The sequence below is a fragment of the Furipterus horrens genome, unplaced genomic scaffold, assembly GCF_987537825.1.
Source record: "Furipterus horrens unplaced genomic scaffold, mFurHor1.1.pri manual_scaffold_6, whole genome shotgun sequence".
NCBI classification, from domain to species: Eukaryota; Metazoa; Chordata; class Mammalia; order Chiroptera; family Furipteridae; genus Furipterus; species Furipterus horrens.
The window spans coordinates 156123337-156149460 of NW_028327176.1; the positions used below are offsets into that span (position 1 = coordinate 156123337).

Here is a 26124-nt window from a genome sequence, read left to right on the forward strand (position 1 = left end):
GAATTGTCAGAGGAGTGCTCTCTAACACCACCAGGTGGAACCAGGCTCCCAATAAACAAATGCTCTACTATAATTCCCAGGGCTTGCACAACACCTTCCTCCCAGAAGCCCAAACAATTTAAAAAAAAAAAAAAAAAAAAAAAAAAGCCTCTTTATTTTCCACTGTCTTTGAAATGTACAGCAAACAGGCATAATTAATTTTGTCTTAAAGTAGAAAATAGACAGTGTTTGCTAAATATTCTAGGAGATCAGTGGTTAGCAAACTACAGTCCCAGGCCCAAAACTGCCTGCTTTGTAAATAAAGTTGTATGGAACATAGCCACAGTTACTCATTTATATATTATCTGTGACTGTTTTCATACTACAAAGGCAGTGTTGTGTAGCTATACCATGGACGCCATGACCCATAAAACAGAAAATATTTACTATCTGGTCCGTCATTTGTAGAAAAAGTTTGCTGACCTCTGTGCTAGGTACTGTTTTAAGTGTTCTGCTTATGCATCTTAATGTAATGCACACGACAACCCCATAGAATGGCATCATTAATATTCTCATTTTCCAGTTGTAGAAACTGATGCACACAGTAGTTAAGTAACTTGCCCAGGGTCATTCTGCTGGTAAATGGCAAGATCAGCCTTTGAGTTCATGCAGGCTGGCTCCAGAGCCCGCTTACTTAACCCACCCCACAAACTGCTTCTCCAGAGATAGAGGTTCAAGTTCAGAGAATTTTAGAGAGTTGCTCAAGTTCATTCAAGAGCATGGTGGATACAAAATTTCAACCCACACGCTCTATCCCCCTGTCTAATATTCACTCAGACTAGAACGTCAGTGCCTGGCTCCTAGGAGACACCCAATAAATCTTTGAACCATTCTTTCAGGACAGAAATGGAAAATATAGAAATCCTCCCAATATAAGACTAATAAATGCAGAATAAATGTGTAAAAAAAAATTTGTGTGCTAAGTAGCACTTCTGGTTGATGAGTAAATAATCACAAATTTTGAGCTCTCAAAATTGAGTCACAAAGTCAAGCAATTCAAGCTTTCCCTTCCTTCCAGTGAGGCCAGAACCACGCTGGGGGAGGGGGAGAGGCACTCACTGGCTCCTATGGCGAGGGCAGGGGGCTTCCACTGAACCAGGGCCTGGTGGGAGCCAAATAGCACAGAGAGCTGCTGCGGGTGGGCCGGCAGGGGGTATGGCTGGGTGTGCGTGCTAAAGATGACCAAGTTACCAAACCCAAACTCTTCTATGTGTGTCAGGTCACATCCCACGATGAACTCATTAAAAGACCAAGTGTCCTGTTGGAAAACGGCCTTGCCATCTGTGACAAGGAAGTCATTGTTTTCACAAGCAAAGCTCTTCACATCTGCAAAAGGGACATGAGGTAGAACAAGATGGGATGCAGAGCCATCCAGAAATGTTGACACGAAGACTTGGGTGGTGTCATTGAAGTAAATGATTCGCTTGGACTGTGGCTTTATTACAAAGTCCTTTAATGTACAACTCTCCACAATACGCATGGCTTTCGAGTCCCAGCCAGGTGTCACCGGGAGATCTGCTCTGTAAATGCCATCTCTCAGAAGACAAAAGACATACCTGACATGGGATCAAAAGAAGCCTGGTGTGACTCAGTGAAAAGGTAGATGAGTAACCTCCTTGACCCTTTGCTGTATCCTATTGTACAATCAGAATCAAGTATCTCCAGAGTCGATAAGTACAGGGTTTCCCAAGGGGTAAAAGAGTAAAGATATGCTCTGTTCATTTATGTTAGAAGTTGGAACACTGGAAAATTTCAGCCTTGCTTATAATGCATATTCATCATTGTACAAGACTTTTTAAGGAATCGTGGAAGTTAAAAACAAAAAGGGTCTTTAAAGATTTTCTAATGGAACCTACTCTTAAAGAAAAGCATGTTATATAAATGTTACACAGCTAAACATGTTATTTATTATAAGATACTTTTTTCCAAAAAACCACAAATTCCTGTTTAATTCTGTCAAGAAAGTTTCCCACACATTGTAATGATAAAATGGAAGAAAGCAAAAACATTACAACCATTGTTTTAAAACCTCAGTTGTTATTTTACTATAAATATCTAGCAAAACTACTTTGTATTTATAGTAGACTAAGCTTTTAAAAATATTTACAATTGAAGCAATAGGGCTATCATTTTATAAACTATTAAGAAATATTGCACAAGTGATCAAAACAGCTGCAGACCACCCAGTAATAAAAAAAAAAAAAAGGAGCCAATGGAAGAATTTTTAAAAAACACATCATGGTAGTGACACTAATGAATTTTTAATAATGAAAAAGGACACATCACTGAAGTATTTCATTGATAATCAAATCTGTCAGAATGTTAATGAAAACATAAAACTGTTAGTGTGAGTGTAGCTAATTTTGGATTTGTGATCATGGAGAGAAATGCTAACAAAAGTGTATATTTTTGTTTAGTAAATCTTTCTTATCACAAAACAATGGATTGGCAGGATTCGAACCCCTTGCCACAATTGTCAAATCATTACCCTTGTCCTGTTTAGTCCTACTCTTGTTCTCCTTAATGACTATTCCAAACCTTTATCAATATGCTCAAGACCCCTGTTCTAGGACAATATCCTGAGATATAAACTCCATGTTGAGATATTAACTTTTGTTCTTTTTTTTTTTTTTTAAATGAGGGTTGTGGAAGGCAGAAACAACTTGACTCTTAACTTCCCACTTTGGTTTCCCAAATTCAAATTGTTAAGGGAATTTGGAGGGATTTCAGAGTAAATAAAAAGGAAAAAGAAGGGGTGAAGATTACAATTCTAACACTGAAGCAGGGAGATGTGCATGTTTCTAATGCTTGTTGCCACTTTGGAGGGGAAAGAAAAAGGAAAGAAAGGCAAGGAAAGCTGGGGTGTGGGAGGAAGAATACAGAGGTTAGGGGGATGAGGCAGGGTTGGGGGGAGAAGGGAAAAGGTTTATGGTTAAGTACAAACTCAGTGAGTGAATAGCTCAATGGTGCAAAATAACAGCATAAAGGAAGCCATTTTTAATAGCAGGAGAAACAACTACTTCACACATCTGGAATGCTTAAGTACATTCCCTAAAAGTGTTGCTAACAATTACCTGTGATTTTTCCAGACACTGTCATTGTATAGGGAAATGATTAGAAGACAGGCCCTGAGGCAGGAAGTCACATACTGTTTTCATCCCAAAATAGCTGTGTGATCTTGGGCAATTGCTAAATCAACCTGTTCTTTGCTTTCCTATCTATAAAATCAGGACATTAAAAGTTCCTACATCACAAGATTGAACAAGAATTAAATAAAATATTGAAGTAATGCACTTAAAACCACATACTAAGTTTCCAATAACTATTAATTATCACTATATTTCTAGTTACATTTCAAAACTTAAGGACAAATCAATTTTATCCTTATGGAAAAACAGCCACCAAAGACCTCCTTGAGATGCATTTTGAGGGATTGATTTAGGGGGTGAAGTTCATTATCCTAAGAATGAGTCGTTTTGTGTAATTGCCAGCAACAAAGTTGCAGTTCATGGGTTTTTAGACTTTTACAAATGAGGAAAATAAGATCCAGAGAGTCTGCCCTACATCACAGGGTTTTATCATTTTTTTCTATAATTCAGTAATTCTTTCAAACCTAAGATATGAAAGTAAATATTTAGTAAACTATGAATTAATATTAATATTAATATCAATAGAAAGACTTGATTTTAAATCAATAGTGAGCAGTCTTTTATTGAAGAAGGTCAATTTGTGAAAAATAAAAAGTGTTATGGGCTATTTTTTTATTCAAAATGAAAACAACTTTATTCATACAAGAAAGAAAAACATTTAATCTTACAAATATTGGCCTTATTAGGTACTAACCTGTAATTATTTGGCCATAGTTAAAAAATAAACTACAAGAAAACTTCCTATGTTTTCATCCCGCAATATTTGTGCATTTGGAGATCACAAAGTACATTCACAGTGAATACATCATTTCATCCTCAAAATAACCCAGCTGGGCCAACTATTATTCTCATCCCTGTATGGATGGATAAAATAAAGGTCGCAGACATGAAGTTACTTGCTAGAGGTGCTATTGCAATTTAGCAGCACAACTGAGCTAAAGTGTGTCCATTTCATTCCTAGCAAAGGGAAAAATAGTTATTTGTAATGAAAATGTTTTGTGTGTTATTAACCATGGAGTCCTGTCTCCTAAGGTGGATGCTGGCAGCATTCTTGAAAAATCAGCCTCTCCATAGGTTTAAGAACCAGAGCAGAGAAATGAACTGTTGCTCAGCAGCTCAGCAAAAGAAAGGGTGCAATGAAAAGAAGAAACAGAGCAGGAAGGGCTTCTTTTGGGGAGCATTGAGGGAGACAATAAAACCTTGAGTTGTGCCATAAAATAGTGACGTACTAGAACCCAGGTCTCATATATTCATAATTTATTGTGAATGAGACAGGAAAAACTGTTTAACTAGAGAAGCTGTGGGTCATATTTGAAAGAAATTCCCTCATAGCTCTTAGAGTGAAAACTTTACCTGGATTTATTTAAATTTCAGCTCAGATACATAGATTGGCTCAGTTGGTACTATGATATTTCATTAGCAAGCCCGTTTCCCGAAGTTTCTTGCCAATGGAAGATAATTCAAATTTATAAGGCTAACTCACTTACCCATTATACGAATCAACCACAATTTTTTGAGGTGCAATAATTGAGGGAGGAGTAATTTCTTCAATGTTTGAGCACTTCTCTAAGTCACAAACATACACCTAGAGAATCAAAATTCCATCAGTAGCATTAGTGTTTGTATATATTTAATTTGGTCAACAAGTATTTCTTGAGCATCTCTTCTGTGCTTAGAATTGTGCTAGTGACTGAGCACTTTTGGAAAACATAAAAATGTCCTTAAAAATCAGTTTTATATCCTAGATACTAATGAGTTTATATCCTACTGGCATCAATGAAGTACAGTACCTATTTTCCTGGCATATGAAGTCACTCAACTATTTCTAATATTTAGGCTGATCGAAGCTTATGGACTTCCAGCCATAGTGATTGTGATAACCCTGTCCCTTTCAAAGAAGGAAATTTGAAACACATCAAGACTGTGTCTTCTCAAAGATTTCAGCAATACTGTGTAGGGACCTAATGAAGTTATCCCTGGTTATTATATAATTTAAAATGACTGCAACTGATTTGGACCATGATTGGCAGTCTTAACTAGGAATAACACATGTACCACCACTATCTTATGGAAGATGAATTATTATTAGTGTAAACTCATGGCTCTGAAAAATCACAAATAAAGATAAGTTAATGGTACATCAAGACTAGTACTAGGTAAAGCCTAGAGTATATCTATGGTTCATTGTTAACCTAGTATCTAAAACAGTAAATAATTGATGAGTACTGGTTGAATGAAAGAATTATGTTTACTTGTAAATATACCAAAATGTACATGAGAATATCAGTTTTTGGTTATTTGGTTTAAATTGTCAGACTAACCAGTTCATCCATGATGAAATACAGTCTCTGATAAAGCCAGTCTATGGAGATGGAAGAAATCAATCCTGAACCTCTGTAGAAAATTCTCAGGTCAGACACATCAGACATGTTAGACACCTCCTTCACCCATATGAGCGTTCCTTCAGAGAAGTAAACAACTTGCTGGTGGATATTAACTGATATTCCTAGAAGAGCCATGTAAACACACGTGTGTTATTATATAACAATAGACAAAAAGCTTACATAAAAGAAAATTCATTTAATTTTTAATAAAGGGATTAAAATAGAAGTCAACCTGGATCTTTCTTTTCAACTGAGGAAACGTTTCTCTCTATTACACTGACCTGTAATATTATGGTGTGTAGCATCTGATTCAAGACACTGTGCTTCATCAACTAAATGCTTTAAAGATCTCTTTCTTAGAGAAGATTTTCTGGATAAAAAGAGCCACTGCTCCTCTTCTTGAACTAAAACAACACAATTTACAGAGAGACAACCCCAATCATACACACATTGACACAAAAAGATCAGTACCATCCTCCAAAGCAAGGGGATGGGAGGTATGAAAAGTAGATGGAGACATGGATGGAGGACACTTGAAAGAGGTTGATCAGATTATCTCTGAAGGCACTGGGACATTTCAACTGCTATGTAAATCACATTATTCTATGATTGGGGTAGGAAGTATAATGTCAATCAAGTGGGTTGTTTGCGTATGTACCCTCAATGCCCTCAAAATAACATCATCGGAGTATCACCACTCTCAACAGCCTTGCCCAGAGAGAACTGCAGCTCATTACACTCAGCCATGAGAACTGGATTGTTCAGTGGCAGTGGTCCAGCCCAGGCCAGAGTGGTTGTTACAGAGCACACACAGAGACATTGGTTGTCTTCATTTGGTCTTCAATATCTTTCCCTTTGAGGCAGAGAAGTAATGAAATTTCAGGACCACGGAACTGTGCTTGATGTTTTGTTCTATTGGAGACTAATGAAGTGTGTGCTGGGGACACTTTTAGGGCAATTAATAAATGTTATGCAATAATCACAGTAACGACAACCTTAAGCCTGCTCTATATTTAACTTGCCCTTTGGACATGTTTTTTGCATAGCAAAAATGTCTCTCCTTTCCTAGAACCTAGTGACAGCCAAAAAAAAAAAAAAAAAACCAAAGACTGGTGATAGATGACATTCAATACACACTAGCACAAGTGTGTGCAGATCAGGGTAAGGGACAATTGAGTCAATAAATGGAATTTCTAGGGAAAATAGATAACAAGTTTCTAGAATTCTGAATCTTTGTGTTATTCAAAACTCTTTTAGTAGTTTCCCAAAAATATTTCTAGTGTTTCTTAGAAAGCATTTTAATTTATTACTTTGCACACTGAGGCATCAAGTAATAAGTATTCCATTTCTCAAGGCAATTGTTAAAATGTGAAAGGCCAAAGAAAAGGGGGGTAATTATACAATAATAAAAAAAGCTAATTGGTATATTGAATATTCAAAATGGTAAAATGGATATTATTAAATCCAGATAGACTTGAAAACCTTAAGGAGACTCAAAGGAAAGATATCTGATATGTACTGTATTAAATGGCAATACAAAATGTAAAATGGGGATTAAGGCAGAAAGATTATATGTATCCCCTAAGTGTGTAAATGTGAGTCACAATCACTGGTGATTGCACCTGAAACCAAGGCCATTCTTTAATTTCTAAACTTTTTCATTTTAATTTTTAAATTTCTAAATCCTAATGTGAAATCTTTTCACCTAACAGCTTACCTTTATTTGTCAAACTGAAAGCTTACTAAGTACCAAAAAAGACTGGCCATTTGGGCAGTAGAGGTGAAACACCAGATGACCCAGGACCTCTGAACCTGAACCTACCCTTGCCACCCCCTCAAGTTCCAAGTAACAGAAGAGCAACGCTGGGCCATACCTGCAGGGGATGAAGTGGTAATGCTAGATTCTGCTGCTGGCCCCTCACCAACTTCATTTACTGCTGCAATAGAAAACCTGTTCCAAAAGCAATTTGGAGAGATGAGTTTCACAGGGCATGGTGTGAACAGGAGATAAAAATAGAAGGAGCAATAATGTTTCTATTCAAAGGATGACGTGACAATGCATGCATCTAGTTATTTGGTGCCAGTGCTCAGCACTAAAATGACCATCAATCACATCCTTGTTTGCATTTCCCATAGAACAGTTCGAGGTCACAGAGGTCAAAATCTGAACTCTGCTATCTGCATGAACTCCATGCCTACCTTAATTTAAAGGGTCTTAGTAAATGCTCAAAAAGCTAACATAATAAAATAACACCTCCTAATGATTAATAAAAAATACCATTAACAGAATTTCACTTCCTTTCTTCTTTATGCTGAATTTAATGAAGAAATGATGTTCATAGTATTTATGATGCTTTTTATTAGCCCATATTTATACAGATCCTCTGAATATAACAGAAATACTTGAGAATGTTTCTGCTTAAGATGGTGTGACCTAGTAAGCATGCAAACGCGAGGAACAACACAATAACTTCATTCCAACAAGACAGATTCAATAGGACATTTAACTTTCTTTTAGCCAAATTGCTTAAATAATTATCATGCCCGTAGCCATGCTGATTACGTTTTCTTTGCACCACTTAATTCTTACCTGTAGGTGGTATTTGGTAGAGTAGAGTAAAACTGGAAACTGTTTTTCTGTGTTCCTGAATCTAATTTTTGATTTTCGCTCATCAGCCTTAAGTTATAACCCAAAATAGGGCCACCTGGGAATTGGGGTGGAGCCCAACTGACTTCCACAGTGTCCGGACTTGAGCTCTCAATATTTCTAATGAAAGGAGCAGTTTCAGGAACTAGAAGAGATCACGGTAACAAAGTGAGCAGAAAATTGTACAGGACTTATGTTTTTAAATAAGATAGAAAACAATGTCCAGTTTTAAAAAAAATTAACATAAGTGAAATACTTTTATTAATAGTCAAAATAAGTGATAGAGAGAAGGTGGTAAAATTTCAAGAGCTGCAACTCTTGATCCCTAAATCTTACCAGTTATCTAACTTTCCTAAGGCACTCTTTCAAATGTTATTTTCCTCACTTCTAATTTATGAAATAGAATTAAATGTGAAAGTATACAAATAGATAAATATTCCAGGAAAAAGTTGTCCAAAATCTCCAGTGACTTAAAACAACTGCATGTGGGGTGGAACCAAGCTGGGAAGAAGAAAAATTATAACAAAACTGGAGTCAATGATTAACATGAGTTGAAAGAATTAAGTCCTGGGGACTTTTCACTCATTAGAGTCCTATGGCCTGACTAGTTCCAGCTGAAGATAGGGATTTAGATAAGCCGGAATCAGAACAGTCTGCTTCACTTTTGCTGGCATCATCTCTGATAACCCAGACTATACCTTCTTCCCACCAGTTCCCAAGGTCCTTCGAAATCTAGGTTGACTGTACTTTAGCTATACTCCTTCCCTTGTAAAGAATTAAAGGAGCATGCATTAATTAATTAGGCACCCACTCACAGACTTCACAAGCTACGTAAGTGGCAAAGAACAAAAAACAAATGATCTAACAGCCTGTCCTCCATCCATGTCTCCACCTGCTTTGCATACCTCCCACCCTCTGAAACTACACTCTTTTATTTCCTCCTTCCAAAGAAAGACATCCTTTGATGTCACTTTGCTCTTTAACAGATTTCTCTCCTTCTGAACACTTTTGGCAAATGCTCTACATCACCTCCGACTAATTAGAGTTGGGAGATATTAGATAGCTCAGCCTTCACATTATTTTTAAAAAGGACTTTAATTGATCTCTCAGTCCTTCTCTGATACAATTCCTCCCCAGCTCTCAGACTATCTTTGGCAAACAAATATCGTTGCATCCCTCCACTGCTCCATGTACTCAGTCACCTTGGGGAAGAAGGCAGTGGGAATATGTACCACTGAATTCTGTCAAAAAGCCTAACTCATTGCAGATAATGCCCAGATATAATCTCTACTTCAAGCAAGTTGCTACCTACATGGTGTGATTATCATCCAAATGTCCCCCACAAAATCCCTCCCTGAATGGCTGGTCAGGTTGGGCAAGGTATTCCTTACCTAAAAACATTCTACTTGGTTGAGAAATTATCTACGTAAGAGCCAAAATTAAAAGGTAGTTATACCATCTAAAATCATGGATATCCCATTGTTAAAAGAGACTAGGGCCATGAGTCAATGGAACACAGAATAAATAACTTTATAAGTTTTGATGTGGCTAGAAAAGTGAGAGACTTGAAGCATGAGATGTTACCCATGGAAAGGACACCCAGTACAGGGTCTGGAACACGTGGAGGTTATGTGGGCTTGAACATCCAGGAGAAAGGTCCAGAAATGTTATTTTGATTTGACCAGCCATGGGCTCTGGACCATGGTGTCTCTCCAGCACTGGAAAATAATCCAGCTCAGTTGAAATACGCGAGGCATTTCTCTGAACAAAGAAGGATTCTTATATCCCTGCCAATGTGGAACATTACAAACATAATCCTAGTCTAGTGTCAGACCCGAGGGAATGATCAACAACAGGTGGCCACACATACCTTAAACTCTAACAAACAAGAAGAGGACACTAATGGGGGAAGAGGGAAATGCTCCAATCAACTTTATCAGCTGTCCAGCTATGTTTACTTAGGTCCAAGGTCTAGTTCAATTTGAGGGTCTCTTCACACAGCTGAGTGTCCAGAACTGAGGGTAAGGACATCTAACAGCTGGCTTGGAGTAAATCCTCACAGGTGCCCTCAGCTAACTCTGAGGCTAAGGGCACTAGACAACTCTCTCTGAGTGTCTGTCCCAGGCATTCAGCTCCCTAAAAGGCTCTAGGCTTGAATCTTTTTCCTGATGTGAAAGTTACATCTTCAAAAAAAGAAATCAGAAAATGCACCAATATACATACTATGTTTTTTAATCATCTCTGATAAAATGTATTGTAAGTGTATTATAAAATTTATTATAATAACTTCCCAGTGTGTCTCTCTACCTCTATACTTTCCAATCTCTTTCATTCCCTCAATCTGTTCTATGTATAGCTGCTAAAATTATCTTTTCGGGGAGTATGTGAAGCAATTGCCCTTCTGCTTTAAAATCTCCCACAGCTCCTAACTGTTTACTGAGCCTTATACTGACCTCCTCATTTATACAGCAACCTGACTCACCTTCCCCTCAACTCCCCATTTCCAATGTCCTAAAGGACAGACCCTGCTCAAAACATTCCTCTTACCATAGTGTATAGCAGCTTCCTACTTACAATATACTGTCCTTATTTATTATGCGTGCTGCTTAATTTCTCTCCCACCAAAATGTGAGCTCCACAAGAGCAGAGATGTTTTGCTTTGTTCATGAGGTCTGGTGAGCACCTAGAACACTGCTTGGCACATAGAAACTCAATTGTGAAATAGATTAATTAATGAAGGAATCAATGTATTTCCTTGTTTTAAAAAAAGACAGATGAAACCGAAGCTTTAGAGTAGCCTCCCATTTCATGAGCAACGTGTGCACGCATACCTCCGTAGGGATGAGTCCTGTAACTGGGACTCGGGGGAGAGTACAGCTGCAGCTGGGCCGTGAGAATCCAAACCACTCGAAAGATGTATTCAGTGAAGGGGTGCAGGGGCTGTACCACATATGATAGCTGGGACATGGCCTAGATCAACAAGAGAGCCATTGTCAGCCATGTAGAATCACCACCATCCACTGTGACTCCAGAGCACAGATAACTGGGAGAAGGTGGGTGGCTTTTTGGATACAGGGTGACAGGGCACCCGCCAGACCAGATGGAGCCTAGAGCTGAGCCGTCTAGATGTCAGTCTGCATCATTCATGCAGAAGCTCTTTCCTTCTTTAACATGCAGACTATGGATGCAATTATTTGGCATTAAGCACAAGGCTTTACTTTAATTTTTCTATGTCAGTATACTTGGTGCCTTGGGAATACCTTTTCTCTGAACTGGCTGACGCTTTCCTAAAAGGGGCAGTTCTGGTGACCTTCCTGCACTCTATCCTGGTTAGAATCATTTTAAATGGGATGGACAGATAGTGACCAATAATATGAGTATGACTGTATGCTGCTGTGCTGAAGGAATAACATGTATGCCCAATAACATAGTTTCCTCAGAAATGAAGGATATAGTATTAACATGTTACAGAGTAGCGGGGATTAAAATTCATCTAAACCAAACCACTCATTTTATACTTGAATCTTCTCCAATATGTCTTTATACCTACAATTACATGTAGTAACTTGACACTCTTACTAAGCTGGGGAGAAAAGACTGTGTTTTAAGCACATAGGCAGCTTTTCATACCTCAGTGTAAGTCCAGCTCCCCAGAAGTTGTGCATATTTCCACTGGACAATGTATTTTATTCCAGAAATGTTGGCAGATTTCCATCGTAATGTCACACTTTGGTTTCCAATGGAAGAAGCAAAGGGCGCGGTGGGGAGGTCTACATTTTCTGGGGAGAAACGAGATTTCATGCACCATGCACCAATGTTCCCACCAGCAGTGGGCAGGATTCCGATTTCCCCACACCTCTAAAACACTTTTACTATTCCGGGTTTTGTTGTTTTTTTAAGAGTACCCATCCTGATGGGTGCAAAGTGGTATTTCTCTGTTGTTTTAATTTGCATTTCCCTAATGATTAGGAATGTTGGGCATCTTTTCCTGTGCTTATTGGCCATTTTTATATCTTCTCTGCCCATTTTAAAATTGGTTTGGGGTTTTTGTTCTTGTCGAGTTTTAGTTCTCTCTCTCTATAGGATATTAATCATTTGTCAGATATATCATTTGCAAATATTTTCTCTAATTCTGTTGGTTTTTTTTTTTCTTTTTACTATGCTGATAGTGTCTTTCTAGGCATAAAAAATTTTAATTTTCATGAAGTACAATTTGTTTATGTTTTTCTTTTCTTTTGTTGCCTCTGCCTTTGGTGTGGTAGCCAGGAAATCATTGCCAAGTCCTCTGTTGTGAAGTTTCTGCCCCATGTTTTCTTCTAAGAGTTTTATAGTTTTAGGTGTCACATTTAGATCATAGATCCATTTTTAGTTACTTTTTTTAATATGATATTATATAAGGGTCCACCTCCATTCTTTTGCATGTGGATATCTAGTTTTCCCAGCACCATTTGTTGGAAAGACTGTCTTTTCCTGGTTGAACAGTCTTGGCAGCCCTATCAAAATTATTTGACCATATATGTAAGGTTTTATTTCCAGACTCTATTCTAGTCCATTGACATGTCTGCCTTTAATATGTATCCAATGATGAGTTATAAACAGAGTAAAGAAGAGGGAGGATGGTGCATCAGAGAAGATATAATTAGAAGTGGGCAGAAGGGATCAGAGTTTCGCAAATGTTAGTAAATGTATACTTCATAGTCAAAAAAAAAGAAGACATGTTTCAAAGTCATGGTTGCACATATGGAAAAACAAAGGTGAAGTAGGTTTCCATGGTGATGCATATGGAAAAACTAAGGTAAAATAAGTTTATTCTAAAATATCAAGACAAGAGCGAACCACACAAGAAAGAGAAGCTAAGCTGAGCTATATGCTACTTTCAATACAGTACATAGCAGAGTGGATTAGAAAAGGCTCTGGAATGAGATACCTGGGTTATAATTCAAATTACATCCCTCTCCAGCTATGCAGCCCCAAGCAACTCCAAGCAAGTATTTATACTTTTGCCTCATTTTTCTCATCCCTAAAATGAAGATGATGATAATATTTATGTCTCTGAAGACAAAAAGAGCTAATACCTGTAAGTTACTTAAAACAACAACTGACTCATAAATACCTAATAAATAAAAGCTACTTGTAGTTCAATATATTATTAGCTATTATCATTCCTGTCATGTAGAAAAGGTGTATGGAGGGTATCTCAAACAGAATAACATAGCAGACCCACAAGCAACTGGATCATGTGTGAGAGACAAACAAGGTCTTAGATGCATGGGCAAAAAGATTCATTATAACAAACTAAAGATATGGTGTGTAGGCACCTATGCCTTTATTTAGATGGGGTACATCTCATTTGTCAGTGATACAGACACTGATCCGAAGCCAGTGAGAAAATTAAAATAAAGCACTGGTTACACTTGTATTCTAGCTGAATTATATAATTAAGTTGGTAGTATAATTTCAGAATAGAAGAAAAGGATATAAATTAAAGTTTCCAAAACTTTCTCAGTTCTGAAATCTTCAGTTTCTCAGTAACTTTTCTAGGACTCTCTGGACAAAAAGAATTACCTAACAATTCCATTTATCATTACAACTTAAGTACGCATGCTCTACCAACTAAGTAGGTGTTTAAAAAAATAACACACATAAATTTAAAGACAAAATAATATATTTATTTCATCCTTTAATAAAAATAATTGCAAAGTAATGGGACCTGTGTGCTTATTGGGCACTGCACAATGTCTCCAATATTGTAATCAGATTGGGTACCACTTCCTCATTTCCTGTTCCATGTTGAGTTTCTCATGGTACTTGCTTTTTATCACAGCAATAACCAAAAAAATCCTAACATCACAAAGATAAGATATCCTGGAAAGGAATGTAGTGCAATTCATTATTTAGACCACGAAGCACCTCCAGCTAGTAATTCCAGCAGTATGCAACAGATATTGACTGTCCCTGTGTTTCCCTCAATGTTTACAATTCCCCATGCCACCCTGGGAGGTAGATGTGATGTCCTGGGGCACCTTGGGGCACAGTTTGGAAATCATAGAATATAAATTTTATCGACAACTATCTCCCAAATACATAGAAGGAAAAAAATGTGATCTCCCTATATCTTTCCGCACTAAAGGTCAGAAGCAAATCCGGAGAGCAAGGCAAAATCCTCCTTCCAACTTCATCAGCCACTGAGAGCAATGAGCAAGCCATTGAAATAGCTTAAGGAAGAGGAACTGTCTCTCAGCAGGAGGAGACCCTGGGGAATTCTGGAAAAGACAGCTGCTAAAATCCAGGCTATGAATTACCAATTATTGGTCCTTCAGAAACCACTAGAGAACTAACACTCTAAGGCTAAGTCACCTTAGACACACCCAACCTTCTCTGAAATCAGGCAGAGGGGTCTGGTTATACACATACACCCAAAGTTTCCTTCCTTACTTAAAATCTAACACTTCTATACATTCTGCAAATTTCCCAGTCTTGTAGGAAGCCATACCTGTGGAAGGTACTTTATTGAATAACTGCTAGCTGAATAATTAAATGAACATTAAAATTAAAAATTCCTATACTCTCAGTTCATGAAAACAGTGGCATTTCCTGATCTCAAGTGGGCTGTTTCACATATTTTTCTCATTGATAGGAGTGATTGCATCTCCTGAACTGAGGGCAAAATATCAAGTTCTAAATACTGCTCATGTGCTATGCTTTCCCTATATCACTCTGAAGGAAGCGTCCCACCGAGTCTCTGTCAAAATGGCATCCACATTTGAAATTATTGAATTATAGATAGATCATACTGAGTTGTAGAAGTCTTGATATTTTAAGAGGTGGCTTGTTGTCCTTACAGAAACATAGGTTCCTAGAGTGGGGTGGATTATTCTCAGTAATAGCCGTCTGTGACTACTTACTTAGGACTTCCTCTTCATAGGCACCTTCAGAACTGCTGCAGCCAACCTCACAGGATTCTCGCTGTGGGAGACAGGCAGCACACCCATCAGTACAGGCTTTGTGCTGCTTTGGCTGATAAGCTTCAACTAAATCTTGAAATCTGAATGCCTGGTATGTAAGTATACCTGTGTATCAGTTATTGAAACTGTAATACTAAAGTTGCCACTTGCCAGTGGGATTAGAACAACACCTTTAAAATTTTTTGGGTCATGTCTTAGATTCCAAAATACATATAATGAAACAATTTAGTACACACATACATGTTATGACAAAATACATTCTTAAAACAGTATTTACTTTTTTCCCTTTTTAACAGTTTTAATAAGATGTATTTCATAGACCACAAAATTTACCTGAAGTGCACAGTTCAATGGTTTCTAGTATATTTACAGAATTGTACAATAATCACTGCAGTTTAACTTCAGAACAGAAATTCCATACCTGAGATGCAATCTTTGTTCTGTTCTGTTCTGTACTATCCTAGCTTATCCTATCTTATTCTTTTTCATTTACTTATTGGGATTCTATTCACTAAATTGATTTCAGGACCCTCTAATGGGTTACACCCCACAGTTTGAAAAAACACTGAGCTCAATAATGCAAATTATGTTTGCCATCTCAGTCAAAGCTTTGGTGAGCTAATAATTGAAAACCCTAGCTTAAAATTATACCTATTTTTTCATATATATATCTTCCTTGAAAAATGAAAAAAACTGACTACAGTCTTTATAATAACTGAACATTTTAATGGAGGTCTACATTAATAGTGGTTATTAACAAAATGGAGAAAAGACACACATTGTAAAACTACAATACGATCATGATCAATCTTCCAGTTCTTGTTCAACTTATAATACCTAGGACAACATGCTTATTGTTTCTCATGATAACAGTGGAAACCATGGCACAACACATTTGCCCTAAATATCTCAGGTAGAGGGCTGTGTGATTTGCAAATACTAGTTGTCCAATGTTTGATCTGTGCCCTCAGAGGAAGTGGAGCCTGATAAACCCAGGTTTGCTTAGTTAAAGATTAATTTAAACACCTCAGTTTGGGCCCAGTATTATTTAACTGAAGGATTTAATATGTTTTTCACATCTTTTTCAGTAAAACACATTCAACATGTTTATTAACTGTAGAGAATAAATATACTAAGTGGAGGCAAAATTATCATGTAACATGAGAGTCTTTTTCCAAGAAAGAAAACAGAGGAAGAACAAAGGAGACGGAAAACGATTATTTGGAAATATAGCTCGTACTGACTGTTGGGGAAATAGTGGGCCTATTTTTCTGCATTCCCCCCCCCCATGGAAAAAATAAATAACAAAATTCTGATTTCTTTAGGCAAGTAAATGTTTTGTTTTGTTTACTTTTTATGAAATTTGTATTTTTTCCAGCTTTAGTAACATATAATTGACTTATAACACTGTATAAGTTTAAGGTGTACACCATGTTCATTTGATAAACTTTTATACTGCAATGTGATGACCACAGTAGCATTAGCTAATTCCGCAATCCTGGCACATAATTAACATTTCTTTAAGATTGATTCTTTTAGCAACATTCAGCTCTCTCTTTTTCTCTCTCTGTCTCTCTCACTCACTCTCTCTCTCTCTCTCTCTGGAGAGAATCTAAAGATCATTAAATTTAAGCATAAGTTTAGTTCAGAATCTGAGCTAAAAGCCTGTGTATATTCCAGGCTACTAAACTGCCATTCCCACTGCATAAAGCAAGTTCATACTTCCCTGGGGCTCCATCAGCCTGCTGTCTCTGTTCCCATCCATGCTTTCATTTCTACCACAGTACTAAGACCACCTTTATCATGGTCTACTTCTGTATCCATACAGACTGACACATCGCCAGTGCCTTTTTGTACCCTGTCACACAAGAAGGATACATCCACCATCCTCCTGGGATGCCCCTCATGCATCCTTTTCATATAAATTGTGGCTTCATTTCCTAAAAAATCACTCATATATATATATAGATGCCTCTTCTGGGTCAAGCACTGTTTTAGGCTCTAAGGATATGGCAATGAGCAAAACAGGTAAGTTCCCTGCCTTCATGGAATTTACATCCTCTTAGAAGAGAGTAGACAATAACAGAGTAACAAATTTAAAAATAAATAAAACCCGTTCAGATCATAAAACTGCTATGAAGAAAATAAAGCAAGTCAAAGGCTCGAGGCATGTTGAGGCAGGAAGAAAACTTACTTTAGTTGGAGAGATCAGGAAGAACCATGCAGAGGTGACCCTCAAGGCATGAACCAAGTGATCATGCAAAGATCTGGGCAAGGACCAAAGACTTGAAGCTGAATCCACATGCTCAAAGAAGAATGGAAAGGTTAGTGTGGAGAGGCACAGAGAACAAGGGAGAGGAAGCAAGATGAGGCAGGGAGCTAGTAAACACTGGTAGCTGGTGATTTTTCTCAAACAACAATGAGAAGCCATAAAAGATTTTTTAGGAGCAGTATAATCTGTGTTTTAAATCATGAAGGATAAGCCATCTCGCCTGCTAACAGCATTTTCCAAGTTATATTTTGCTCAACTATGACTTCCAAGACTATTTCCTCCAAGGAACATGTGCAAAAATTCCAAGCTTCCTAGGTTAAAGTATGAATGGATGAAGAGTTTGATTTCCTAAAGGTTATTTAAAATATTTCTCTATCGCTGTCACTACAAAGCAGAGATGTTCAACTGGTGTGCCGCAAGAATTTTTAAAACATGCGCTACCCGACTATTTAGTCAGGAGGGCACGGACCTCTTTTCCCTTAGATTGTAAAGAAAAAACAAAAAACACCAACGCAATAGTCATCTGGGTGAATGAATCAAAATTACATCTTTTTTTTCCTTTTTTGTCAAATCAGTAACAATAATTTTTTTTTTCTTTTTTGGGGGGTGCGCCACAGAATTTTAGTCATTAGTTTTATGTACGGCATGAGATTTTTAAAAAGGTTGAAAATCACTGCTATAGAGCACGTGTTACTCTTCAGTTCTACATTATTTAAAGTGTACCATTTTGAAGTATAAAATAGCAAAGTATAAATGGAAAAGAATAGAATAATTATGTGTTACAACACTGAAAGGAAAGATTTACATTACATAAGCACAGACAACTGGGCAGCATACGCAGAAGCGGGAACCATCACATTAGCAACCTGATTCTGGGCTGCTTCAGCGATTCAGACTTGAACTCTCTCTATTTTCAACACACCATCCTTGAACTGTTTTATTTGTTTTTGTTTTTTTGTTTGTTTGTTTTGGGGTTGTTGGTTTTTTTTAGTGTGATTTTTTTTTTTTTTTTTTTGGTGTCTTTTTGTTTGTTTTTGTCTAACTTTGCTTTTATCATATCAAAAGGTTCTCAGGTAGGTCTTGTTTTTTAAAAATCTTAATCAGAAAAAATCTTTGTCTATTTAAATATGGGGCAACTCTTCCCCCTGTTTTATCTCCTCTTAGCCAACCCCACCACCATCCACTCCCAAGGAACAGTCACTCAGCTACAGAGTAGTCACAGACTATTGAGAAAACATTCCCATTTAAATGTTTTGTTTTTATTTGTATTGTCTATCAAAGGGGAATTTTTCTATTTTACTAATGGATGATCATTTGTACTCCTTCCTCGTGTGAGATAAGTTAGTTCTGTTCTCTGGTTTTAAGGACATTTAAAAAGACTACAACATATATTTTAAACTGAAAAACAATGTAGTTATAAATACCTATTATCAATAATCTAAAATAAAGTCTGAAGGACAGGTTAAGTTTATTTCCAGAAGACTGAGTAGGAAAGGGCCAATGTCCTCAGGTCTTTCTGAAGGAGCAGAGAAAATCAAGTGCAGGGGAGGGAGCTGGCTGGGGAAGGGGACCTGGCAGTGGGTGGGAAGTGAGGGGAGACCTGGGTAGCCAGAGTCAGCACAAAGTCACTCATTAGCATAGCAAGAAAAAAAGAAGCTGTGTTTCGAAATGTTGTTAAAGGAGTTTGCTGAATAAGGGAAAAAAATTGCAACTAAAGTGTTCTTTCTCAATGCATTGTATTTAGTGATAGAGCATATGCTTTATCGGAAAGAAAATAAAATCAGCAGAGATAAGGACATCCCTAAATCTGCTGCTGACTCCCTTGCTGCCATCCTCTCCCATCCAGGTTTCAGGAATTAGAACCTTTCAAACCAGATTAGATGAATGAGTATATGTGTGTATATATTTATGTATCAGAGAAGGAAAACTCTGACTCCAAAAAACCTCCGCTGCCTTGAGGCATACCTCTTCAGGGGAAAGGCTAAGGGAGTAAACCCCGACAGAAAATCTGGAGCCAGAGTCCCTAAGGCGGTTTGATGTTGTAGTCAACACCGGCAACTCCTGCGGCGCACCTGAAGCCAAGCTGTATTGACTCCGTCTTTCCCTTGGACCCTTCAGCTGCGAAGAGAGGGGGGGTCTGCTGCATGGGCAACAGCAGACCCTCCATATCACCCTGCCCAGGCTCTGTAGCTTCAGCTTCACTGGAGAGGACACTCCAGCGTCATCGCAAGATGTCGATTCAACACGGGAGGAGACAGATACCGTGTCACTCCCGAGTCGGACTGCACAGCCATTCTCGGCGGTGCAGATAGACTCTTAAGAAGCTACACCATCATCTCTCGAGACGGACGGCTGCCGACGGATATTTATGTATACATTATATATATGCAGATAGGTATATAAAACAGCAAAAACATTTGTGTCAAAAATGGAATCACACAATTGTACACCAAGACTCATAGCACTCCCAAGAAGAATGTCTCTGTGCTCTGAGAATGACTCAGGTTTCTCCATTCTTATTTTACCAGCTTTTTAACAAGAGATAAAGACACCAAGTTTGATGACATCTTTTTTAGAAGGATTGCCAACTTACCTCACCAACAGTGGCATAGGTCTCATTCTGCAAAGAAAAAAAGAAAAGAACTACTTAAAATTTTTAAAGCTGTAATAAATTTAGTGACACTTAATTATACATTTCTGCCAAATTAATTTCCTATTCCAACATTGGCAAACAACCAATTAAAAAACAATCAAAAGCAAGGGAGCCCAGCGCTGGGCCTTCTGTTCAGATAGGCCACTGAAGAAAGAGCTGTAAACATTATATTGTTTGCCTCCCTGGAAAAATGGTGAGCATATTTGCTGGAAAGTCCCAGCCAAATAAGAGATAATCTGTGATGGACCAGTGACATGTCAGGATGATCACAGCCAGGACTCCTGCTTCCACATGAATGTATTTTCCTTTTCCTAGGACACCCTTATCTAAGAGGATTCCTTAGTGCGTAAGTGTTACACAGTTCTGGCTGGCCGCGTGCCACCTTTGTTAACCACGTATATATATGACCCTTGTTGCTCAGGCAGTGCGGAGATCTTGGCTCCCGTGACTCCCTTTCTTACCCACCGCCACGAGACTGAAAGCAGATCCTGTCGTTTCTGTCCTCTCCCATTGCCTCAATGCTAGACTGAAGGCAGATTTGATTCCTGTCCTCGCCCACTGCCACAAGAATAAATTGGTATGAATTCCTTCTCCAATGCACCACTGTCATTTTTCAGTCAGGCCGAATCCAAAGTAAACTTACCTGGAGCTGGGCTCCAGCACTACAACCAGGTTAGAGAATGAAGGGGTGGTGGCAGATGCCCAGGGAAGACACAGCCTGAAATGAAAACTGCCAATAGCTCCAGCTAAGAAAGGCCAGCAGGTTCCTGCCCAGACGGGCCATGCTAGCAGCCACTCTGCTTCCTGGACTGTTTCTGACAACAAATGGTACTTCCCCTTCATTCACTCATCAGTGTTGTCTGAGCACGTGCTACCAGTCCCTCACTGTGCTCAGTGCAGGAGACACAGTGTGAAAGGGACAGAGAGCGACCTGCGCTGATGACCTTACATGTTGGGACGAAAGGTAACTAGACAAATAATTATTTAAATTGCAATTTGTAAAAAGTGCTGCCAAGGAGACATAGCAGTGTCTTTAGAGTGTATAATAGTTCTGAGGTCTGGCTAGCACCTGCCCCACCTTTTGCTAACTTTCATTCTATGAAGCACAGGGTCACAAACCTGAGAGTGGGCGTGAATAACTCCTGGGACAGAGATCTGCGAGGACCTATTGTACAAGAAAGCTATGAGGACCATAGGAGAGGCCAGTGTTCTTATTAAAACCTTAATGTTACAAATTTGAGTAATTAATAGAAAATGATATTGCTCAATGTTACAGCGACCTTACCCATCAAATCTCTGACCTGAACAACTGGCAATACAATCCACTTTTAAATTACACAAATTTTATCCATGGAGTTGAGTAATGACAGTGTATCAGGTACCATCCTTAGAAGAGAGACTCGATCGTTATCCTAATTTAGTAATGAGAACGGTAAAGTACCAAGGAGTGAAGTACCTTAACTAAGTCATACACTAAGTGACGAAGCCAAGGTAAATGAAAAATAAAGTATTGGGGGGTATATTTCCTACATAAAGAGAAATAGACCTAGGTGCTTGTGACCTCTAGATTAGACTGCTACCATGTTGCCTCCAGAGAAACTCTGAACATGGTCTAAGGCCCTGCTATCCAAGGAGGGGTCTAGAGCCTCCCAGGGCTGCATCACCTGGGAGCTTGTTATCAGTGCAGAATCTCCGGTCTCACCCAAGACCTACTGAATCAGAATCTGCATTTTAACAAGATCCCCAGTTAAGTGTATATTAAAATTTGTGAAGCGCAGGACTAGGACATTTAACAAATACCTAGCATCCTACTGAAAGGCCTCTCTAGCTGGCAGCAACTGGGCATTCTCAGGGTTTCACAGCTTGTGTTAACTTTCCTTGGTCTCCAGTCACATTAATAATTTTTCCCCATTACTGTGTATTACTCAGGCTATGGAAATTCAAATGGGAAACCTCTTAGATTACTGTTCCCTGAGGGGAACATTAGTATCCAAAAAGAATCACAGCTAATACTTACACACTTCAAAGCACAGTTTTCCTGATCTACAGAGTTCCAAAAATGACATCCTTGGATGCACTGCAAGAGATAACGAGACAATTTTAACTGACAAGAGGGACTTTCTTTTGTTACCTGAAAATGCAGCATAGTAACAAAGGGTATTTTAGAAATAGAAATCTACTGAGGAATCTGTGGCCTCAAAGGAATCGGGACCTTTGGGGTTATAAACAGAGCTGCTCTCTCTCCAGAAAGCAGGGTGGTGCGGTTCACAGAAAGGTGACAAGGGTGCTGAGTGGGCTTCAGCCTGGGGTGGGCAGGTCAAGAACCCAGAAAGCATGCAAATTCAGGTAGCACACTGTCCATGGGCGGCTGGAGCAGGTAAAGTCTAGGACAGTATGGCATCGATCATATCGTGGGTCCATGAGGTGGCCTCACACGACAAGCAAAACTCAAAGCTGGGTCTCAAGCAGAAGGAAGCTGCCCACTGGCCAACTTTCACCCCACAGCTGCCCTGAAAAACCTTCTCCCAAAGTTGCCCTGGCCTCCTATGGACAGATTCGGCCCATTTCTCTTTACTTGATCTGTCTGAGCTGGTGATTGCATAGACATTCCTTCCACGGGCGCAGTACTGCCCGGATCCCCCTTTCCTTCCTCTTGGCTCCTTCTCCTTTAGTGTCTTTTTTTTCTCTTCCCGCACCTATGGAGTTTACAGCCTATCCTCAACTTTTTCTCTTCTTATTCTTCAAGTTCTCCACAAGTGAGCTCATCCACTACTTCAGTTATTGGGAGACCGTATGTTCCTAGGAATTTATCCATTTTTTCCAGATTGTCCGATTTGTTGACATGTCGTTGTTGGTAACACTTTCTTATGATCTTTTTTATTTCTTTAGTGTCAGTTTACTTCTCTTTCATTTCTGATTTTATTTATTTGGGCCCTTTATTTTTCTTGATGTATCTGTTTAAAGGTTTAGCAATCTTGTTTATTTTTCCAAAGAATGAGCTCTTGGTTCATTGATCTTTTGTGTTGTTTATTTAGATTCTGTTTTATTTATTTCTGCTCTGATCTTTATTATTTCCTTTCTTCTACTCACTTTGGGCTTTGTGTGTTCTTTTTCTAGTTCATTTAAGTGTAAGGTTAGATTGTTTATTTGCTATTTTTCTTGTTTCTTGAGGTTGGCCTGAAATGTTATGAATTTCCCTCTTAGGACTGTGTTCTCTGTCCCACACAGATTTTGGGTTGTTGTGTTCTCATTTTCATTTGTTTCAAGGCATCTTTATTTCTTCCTTGATTCATTGTTAACCCATTCATTATTTACTAAACGTTATTTAGCCTCCAGGTGCCCATGTGGTTTTCAGTATTCTTCTGGTGATCTCTGGTTTCATACCATTATGATCAGAGAAAATGCTTGATATGATTTTAATCTTCTTAAATCTACTGAGACTTGTTTTGTGTCCTCCCATGTGGTCTATCCTAGAAAATGTTCCATGTGCCCCTGAAAAGAATGTATATTCTGCTGCTTTGGGGTGAAATGCTCTGAAGATATCAATTAAATCCATTTGATCTAGTGTGTCATTTAAGGTCACTGCTCTCTTGTTGAATTTCTCTCTGGAATATCAATCCATTGATATCAATGGCATGTTAAAATCTACTAATATGATTGTATTATCATTGATCTCTCCATTTATGTCCATCAATATTTTATTTATATATTTAGGTGTTCTTCTGTTGAATACAGAAATGTTTACAAGGATTATATCCTCTTATTGGATTGATCTCTTTATAATTATGTAGCATCCTTCTTTTTCTCTTATTACAGCTTTGTTTTAAAGTCTATTTTGTCTGATACAAGTATTGCTACCCCAGCTTTATTTTCTCTTTCCATTTGTACATCTTTCCCCATCCCTTTACTTCTAGTCTGTGTGTACTACTGAGCTTCAACCATTCTAGGTGTCAATATCCCCAAATCAGAACTTCAGCTGAGGCTCCTTCCTGAGCTCTAAACCCAGATTTGCAATTGCTCATTAGACATCTCCATTTAAGTTCCGACAATCACTGCAAATTCAGCATGTGAAACATCAAATTCCTTTTTATCTTGTATTTCTCATTAATATGTTACAATCTTCTGAGTTGCCTGAGCTGGAAACCAGGGTGTCTTCTCTTCCTTTCATCCCACTCACCCCCTGGGGACAATCCATGACCAAGTCCTAATGGCGCACCTCTTGATTAACTGAAATCTATCTGGGTTCCTTGCTCACTCACCGCCTCTGCTTTGCTTTGGTGCCCACCACCACTTGCTGACAGCCTCATGAGGGGATCGCTCTTGTGCCCACATTTGAAATGATCCTTTTAAAACCAAAACCTGATCACTACCTAAAACTGTGTGCAACTGAAACCAAATTACCAGCATGGTACACAGAGTTTGCCATGATCTGGCCCCACCTAACTTAGCAACCTTGTCTTCCACCTCCCCGTCCTCCACAGACAGACCCCATTTTCCAGGCAGTCTAAATTTTCTTACTTTCCTGAACAAGTTAGGGCTTGTTCTGACTGGTGTGCCCTTTCCCTTCTAGTCCTTCTAGAAAAGTCTTTATCTTTCTAGTCTTAGTTCAAAAGTCATGCAGGCAAATGGGGTACTTTTAGTCTTCTGTATTTTCTTTTTCCCTCACCCACACCTGGCTCTCATGAGGCTGTTTGGTGATGGTGTTTAAGTATGTGTCTCTCTTTCTTACAAGCTTGAGTACTTTAAAACAGAGACCTTATTTTAGTCATCCTTAAGTCTCAATTACCTAGCACAGTGCTTGCTTCATACTTATGCTTTGAGTCAATTTAGTGGCTTGTTGAATAAGTGGGCACAGGTGTGGAAAAGTAATAAAACCATAAATGTAATTGTTAGAAGAAACATTGGAGACTAATCCAATCCTCCCAGATAACATATAATAAAATTATGTCTCAAAAATTAAGTTGCCTAAAGCCGCACAGATATGGAAAATCAAAATCATGGACTTGGATCAGTCCTGTGCTCTTTCCACTTCAACACACTGTCTCTGACTTCATTTTTGAATATTCTGTAATTCAGACTTATAAGTATTTTTGTTTGTCTTTCCTCCAGCAGGGACCAATAAATGAGATCTTACTTAGGAATTATTCTTATTGTAATAAAACCTGACCATTGCCCTTTTCTTATCAATGCAAGTACTATAAAGTTCTTAACAATAGGCGTGATTACTCACTGGTTCACTCAGATTGTATGGCATGCCACTGTCCAGGTGCCTGCCCTGCAATGAAGAAGGAGACAATAAACACCAGCTCCCAATACTGTGTTCAGTAATAACTACCACACCTTTTAAGAAAAGCTTCCTGGAATAGTGCTGCCTCCACAGTGCTTCTAATTGTAAAGGGAAAAAAATGTCTTCAAGTCATTGAGTCAGTCATGAAATCAGAGAAAAATGCCAGTCCAAATTACAAGATGTAAAGTCTAAAACTTCTGTAGAAATGATAAAGCTGGGATGAGGGTATAGCTATAAGAAGTGGTAAAGGACAGTGAAGAGAGTCTCACACAGTATTAAATAAGCCTGTAACATGTCAATTAATTACATCAAAAGACTCCTAGATTAAACATAATTTTTCTTTTGTAAAAGTAGCCTTGTGAAGGACAGAGAAAAAATACAAATTCAGAATTTTACATAGAGTAAAACATCAGATTATTCTGTTTATTTCTCATGTTTCCACAAATTTTAAGAACTCTTTTTTATGCTGGGGGAAATGATGGAAGAACTAGGAACTAAAGGGGAAAAACTCCTTAAATTGCTCATTCTCTCCCTGTTCCTTATTTGAATGAGTCCTTCATAAACAAAAGGGTTCACAATGGATGGCAATACGGTACCTATGGTAATCAGCCAGTCAGGGTACATCAGAGAAGGAAAACTCTGACTCCAAAAAACCTCCGCTGCCTTGCGGCATACCTCTTCAGGGGAAAGGCTAAGGGAGTAAACCCCGACAGAAAATCCGGAGCCGG

At 38.4% G+C, this 26124-nt stretch overlaps 1 protein-coding gene across 1 annotated transcript in view; it reads right to left on the bottom strand.

Annotated features, from left to right (window-relative positions):
* ROS1 (ROS proto-oncogene 1, receptor tyrosine kinase) overlaps nucleotides 1-26124 on the bottom strand; it is a 104658-nt gene that overhangs the window by 72339 nt on the left and 6195 nt on the right. Inside the window, exons 2-13 of the mRNA XM_090279782.1 lie at nucleotides 25340-25384; nucleotides 22127-22186; nucleotides 20050-20076; nucleotides 15125-15185; nucleotides 11850-11998; nucleotides 11051-11189; nucleotides 8163-8364; nucleotides 7447-7523; nucleotides 5854-5976; nucleotides 5510-5694; nucleotides 4676-4773; nucleotides 1099-1595 (exon numbers count right to left, since the gene is read on the bottom strand). Coding sequence (XP_090135908.1) covers nucleotides 1099-1595; nucleotides 4676-4773; nucleotides 5510-5694; nucleotides 5854-5976; nucleotides 7447-7523; nucleotides 8163-8364; nucleotides 11051-11189; nucleotides 11850-11998; nucleotides 15125-15185; nucleotides 20050-20076; nucleotides 22127-22186; nucleotides 25340-25384 — 1663 coding nt within the window. The remainder of the gene's footprint in view (nucleotides 1-1098; nucleotides 1596-4675; nucleotides 4774-5509; nucleotides 5695-5853; nucleotides 5977-7446; nucleotides 7524-8162; nucleotides 8365-11050; nucleotides 11190-11849; nucleotides 11999-15124; nucleotides 15186-20049; nucleotides 20077-22126; nucleotides 22187-25339; nucleotides 25385-26124) is intronic.